A 5,900-nucleotide genomic window follows, 5' to 3' on the forward strand; every position below is an offset into this window, starting at 1 on the left:
GATCTTGATTCTAGAAAATCTACTTCTGGTTATATGATGACGTTTGTAGGGGGAGTTGTGTCTTGGCAATCAAGACTACAAAAAGTGTGTTATTTATCTACTACTAAAGATGAGTACATTGCAGCAACTGAAGCTTCCAAAGAACTCTTGTGGATGAAGAAATTCCTACATGAGTTAGACCTCAAGCAAGACAAGTTTATGTTATTTTGTGACCGTCAGAGTGCGATCCATCTCAGCAAGAATCCGACTATTCATGCAAAGTCGAAGCATATTGAAGTGCGATATCATTGGATACGAGATGCACTGGAAATGAAGTCATTTTTAATTGAGAAGGTTCATACTCATGAGAATGGTTCAGATATGATGACGAAGATCTTGCCTGTGTCGAAGATGATATGTTGCAGAAAGAAAGCTGGCATGGTTGAGCAGTACCTTCCCACTTGAGTCGTGAGGGGGAGATTTGTTGGGTGGGCTCACTCCCCAAGTGGAACCCACCAATTTTACTAATATTATTATTATTATTGAAAGAAAAAAAGAAAAAGAAAAAAAAAAGGTTTTAATGGGCTTGGTCCACTTGAAGGTAATAAAAAGCATTTAGAAATCCCTAAGAGACACACAGAAAGACAACGGAAGAAGAACGGTTGTCAGAGAAGAAAAATAAGGGTTTGGTTCCAATGGTGGTAACAGGTGTGTAGCAAACTTGCTCCGTTTGATCTACAAATTTAGTATGTTATTCCTACCACTGAGTTTGTTATTTTAATATATAATTTGAGTAGTTTTATCTTCTCTGAGAGTTACTTTGACATATTCACTTTAGTGGAAGGTTATTATAAGGTTGTTATTGTTGATTGATATTCCCTATTGTTATTAGGAAGACTCTTGGTGTACCCATTAATTATTATAGTGGAAGTTTTTACTGGACTAGGTCCCGTGGTTTTTATTCTCTCAATTTGAGGGAAGTTTTCCACGTTAAAATTGTGTTTGTCTCATATTTAATTTTCTGCCAATTATTATTGCTCTTGGAATTGTATTTTCTGTTTGGCCATTTATCTGCACATGTGGGGGAAAAAATATTCCACATTATTGAGATAATTATTGCTAATTATCTCTGGTTTTCCCAACAATATATAGTCTTGGTGATTTGGGATAAAATCTTAAACTTCACTAAATTGCACTATACCATACTTTTCAAGTTCTAATGTCAATAGAAATATACTCTTTTAATTTGATCATTTATCCTTTTTTACTTCAACAAAATTCATATTTTCATCAAATTCATAACTTAAATCTTCAAATAAATTTATATTTACATTTCCAATAACATAAAATAAAGAACTCGCGTTTTAAGATTTATATTAGGGATTTTATTGAGAATGATAGAAAGAAGAAAAGAAGAAGAAAATATTGGCAGTGCGATTTGAGGATCAAATCTTAAAGTGTGATTTTTTTATTTGATGAATTTGATGTTGTTGAAGACAAAGATATGAAATATGATTTGATGTATATATAAATTTTCTTGAAATTGATGATAATTTTCTAGGTCTTGTTTGAAAATGACGATGAATTTTCTATATTTATAAATAAATAAAAAAGGATAAGAGATCAAATTTGAGATTACAGCATAACTGATACATAAATGATCAAAAAATCACCTGCAACACCAGAAGAGGATACGTTCTGATTCCACTCGAATAATCAACTACAGGGATAAGCTGACAATGCTGAAGCGTGGACGCAAAATCACCAAAATCGTCTATGATTGTATCAGTGTTAGCTTCCACAAAGAGCACTCCTTGATTATCACAATCAATCTCAGCACGACCGTGTTTGTCGTACTGAAAACGTCCAGCCATTGGATAGAATGTAACAAGCACTTTGCTCAGAGCTTCCTTCATAATCTTCGCGTCAAAGAAATTGGAACTGTAAGTGTCATTTCTTCTGTAAAAGTAAACACTAGACGTGTGCATATTCACTGTCTTCAAATCGATGTTAGAGTTCCAAACCGTTCTTCGTACAACCTTCTCTGGTGACCGCACCATTGTTGAATCTATTACGTTAATGATTATCTTCATTTTTTGTGGAGTGCTTTTGTCTCACTATCAACCATAATAGTTATTTATCAAAAATGTAAGAACTTCTTAATGCATTAAATATGTAATTGCTCATAATAATTTACATTTTAAGAACTTTTATATACACACTCATTAATATTTATCTCAATTATTAATTATATATATATATATATATATATATATATAAAAGATGGTTCAAATTAGACTTGAAAAGTTGAACTCAGTCAATAACACCGCGTGGGATAAATTTTTTTCAAAATCAATTATTGAATTGAAAGTTATTATCATATAAATTATAATATATAAATTTTGATATTAATTTTTAACATTTTATATGTCATCTTAATGTATTAAAATTAACAGCGGTATAACTTTATATAATGCTAATTTTGATGTATCTTGATGACATAAAAATGATTATGGGTTAATATCAAAAATATAATTAAAATATTTATAAAATATAATTAAACAGTATAATATTAATGTAATATTATATTGGTGTAATTTCACTTATTCTTATATATATTTATGTTTTTTTAGCTATACTATTTTATATATATAAATATATAATAATGTGCCGACAAAAATCGAATAGTCAACCCAAATCGGGCCAATAATATTTTAGTTTTTAGATTCGATGATTTTTTATCACAAAAAAAAGTAATGAAATGTTAACACACCTGCTAAATAGTTATGAAAGAATTGGCATTTGGATCGTACAAATTTGTATTCCTTTTGTTTCAAAATATAAATAAAAAATGGATATTAATATATTTGTTGAAAATTTAGATCAAATATATTATTTTTTGATATACTTTTATTTATATTTTGGAATATAATAATACATTATTTTATCACTATTATAAGAAATAATAATAATCTCACATCTTAATCACTATTATAAGCAAAAATTAATTATGTTTAACTCATTTAATGCTAATATTTGTAATATAACCATACTTTAATAAATAAAATATTAATACTTATAGTTGAATGATATATTCAAAGAAATAATATAATAAATTTGTGTTATATTTTATATAAAATTTAAAAAATTATTTACATTTAATCGTAAAGTAATAATTTTTACTTACAATAATATTACAAGGTACAACTACATTTAAAAGATTTGGTAAAATATTTTTGATAAAGATTAGCATGCATGCATGGAAATTGACATCAATGGATGAGATTAAGAAAGATGAAAATGAAAAAAAATAAAGAAACATTACCTTGATTGAGAGGATAGGGGGGAGGAGAAGATCAGCTAAGAGATGAGATGTTTTGTGTTTGGGTGGTTTAGGCCTTTGTGTGTATGTTCATGATTTAAGTATATATATATATATAGAGAGAGAGAGAGCATGTGATGTATTCATAAACTCTCACCAAACTTACTAATTCTATATTCTCATCAACTACCTAATGCCATACACGAGATATTATTGTATTTGTAATGTATTAATTAATATACCTTGCGAAAACTTCGCTTAATTTACTAAGTTCATGTGTGTTCATAACAACCAACCATATGTCTCGTTAAAAAGTGCCATACACGAGGTATTATTGTATGTAATGTATTGATTAATATACCTTGCAAAAGCTTGGCTTAATTTACTAGATTAATGTGTATTCATATCAACCAACCTTATGTCTCGTTTTATATATATTCATTACAGAAAATGAAATTATGCATTATTGAAAAGATATACCTCTTTGTATTTTATTTTTTTTTTCACGTCAAAACTTTGTGTGTATTTGTGGATATATTTTTTTTTAATTTAAAATCAAACTTTTTTTCTATTCGTATATAAAATGATATAATTATCATTCGAAATTTACATACAACTGTGAGGTTTTAAATTTTAACTCGATATATGATATCCAATATAACAATATCGACATTTATCAGTTGAGTTAAGACTTAAAAACAAAATCAAACTCGTCAATGTCTATATCATCTTTCTCCTATATGTATCATCTGTATATTTTCTCCTTTTCTTTTTCTACTTCCTCTTGTTTTTGCAACAATTTTTAACTTGATATTTAATCCTTTAAGTATTTTATTTATGTTCCAAAATTTTAGTTCTTTTAAAAAATCAAAGATATAATTTATGATGTTTTTTGTTTTGTATCCTTAAAAACTCAAAAGTATGCATTAAATAAATTTTATTTTTATTTAATGAATGAAGGGTTAAAAAGACTTAATCAAGATAAATTTATTATGTTTTAATACGTGTATCCAATGCTAAAAGGATCAAAGTTTAAGAATGGAGGAAGTAGTTAGTAACTTGATAACATTTTTCAAGTTAAAATATAATAGACACATTTCATCTTAAGGGATAATTAGATAAATAGTTGACTTGATAATGTTTTCCTCTTTATCATTCATTAGTTAATTGTAAGTTGGTTTTATATTTTTTGAGAGATGTAAGGAGATATTCAACCTATATACAATCCTTCATTTATAATATCTTGTTCAATTGATGAATTAAATCATTCACAAAACTTCAATTTTACTCATTCTATAATAAATAATATTAGCAACACACTTTTTAACATACTTTTTAACACATTCTCTTTTATTAGTTAAAATTCATTTATTAGTTAAAATTCATGTGTCCCAATAAATTTTAATGGAACTCACATAATTTGATTGGACTCATATATATCTAATAGTGATATTTTCTGTGCTCTATTTTTCAAATTTTTACACACATTTCATTCTTCTTTCACAAATATATATCTCCCATAATAATCATAAAAACATTTAAACGGGAATGTTAGGTTAATTTGATGGTTGTAGCGTGAGAGTTAGAGAATCTAAATGACAAGAAAATCGTGGATTTGATCTATACCATCATCAAAATACTAATAATATTAATTTTTAATATTGGTCGTAACAAAAAAAAAAATAAAACTAGTAGTAATCATGGTTTCCTATAAATAAAAAAAGTCTAAAGAAGATAAATTTCACTTAAAATCTTTGCAGATACACACTAACTTTTGAATGTCAAAAAGCTTTATCATTCTAAAATTTCTACATTTGTATTTTTTGTTTCGGACATTTTCGATTCAAAGTAATATTTAAATTAATTTAAATAAACATAAATTTTCTAAGTTCTTTGTGTTTTGTTTTGATTCGATAACTTGTTGTTGGATGTGTTCTTTTCTGGTCAATACTTATAAAAAGCTACTTTTATTTCTGTTAACAAAACAAAATGTAGAGTTCCTACATTACGCAATCATTAATATTTGAACTACACTATACAATTAATAGTTTTTTATGCACAAGTTCCTATATTATCTTGAATGTAAAATTTCTAAACTATTTTTGAATGTATTTCCTCAAAAAAAAATTATCTATCAATAATAATTACTATTTTTTAAATAACAAAATATTCATTATTTTATCTATCAATAATAATTACTATATATATAAAGGGTACGAATTTTTATTAATTATAATCAATTAAATAATATATTAATGAATAATTAACATTTTTAATAATTTTCATTAAATTTATGTTTTGATTAAATAATATAAAAAATAAGGAGTTGGAGGTGCATTTGACCGTTCACCTATTATTATAAAATTGAAAGACAATACATATATTTATTTATCTTCTACTACAAATTAGCGAATTATAATTTTTTTTCGAGTGCCATCGTTCTCTATCAATGTAATATTTAGAATATAAAGAAAAAAATACTAATTTTCTTGTAAGAACTCATAAGGTAGATCATCAGTATTGTTGGTGTAGACTCCAAGTTTGATGTAGCGGTGGTGTGTTGATGCTCCAACTTAAATTAATTATTCTCGGACATTCC

General features: G+C 26.4%; 1 protein-coding gene across 1 annotated transcript in view; it reads right to left on the bottom strand.

The window, feature by feature from the left end:
- The window catches only part of LOC101502383 (shikimate O-hydroxycinnamoyltransferase-like), an 8,875-nt gene extending 5,498 nt beyond the window's left edge, over window positions 1–3,377 (bottom strand). The window contains exons 1-2 of the mRNA XM_004506990.4: window positions 3,305–3,377; window positions 1,653–2,096 (exon numbers count right to left, since the gene is read on the bottom strand). Of these exons, the coding sequence (XP_004507047.1) occupies window positions 1,653–2,072 (420 nt within the window). The 5' untranslated portion in view covers window positions 2,073–2,096; window positions 3,305–3,377. The remainder of the gene's footprint in view (window positions 1–1,652; window positions 2,097–3,304) is intronic.
- Window positions 3,378–5,900: the final 2,523 nt, after the last annotated feature.

The sequence above is a fragment of the Cicer arietinum genome, chromosome 6 (genome assembly GCF_000331145.2).
Source record: "Cicer arietinum cultivar CDC Frontier isolate Library 1 chromosome 6, Cicar.CDCFrontier_v2.0, whole genome shotgun sequence".
Classification (NCBI taxonomy): domain Eukaryota; kingdom Viridiplantae; phylum Streptophyta; class Magnoliopsida; order Fabales; family Fabaceae; genus Cicer; species Cicer arietinum.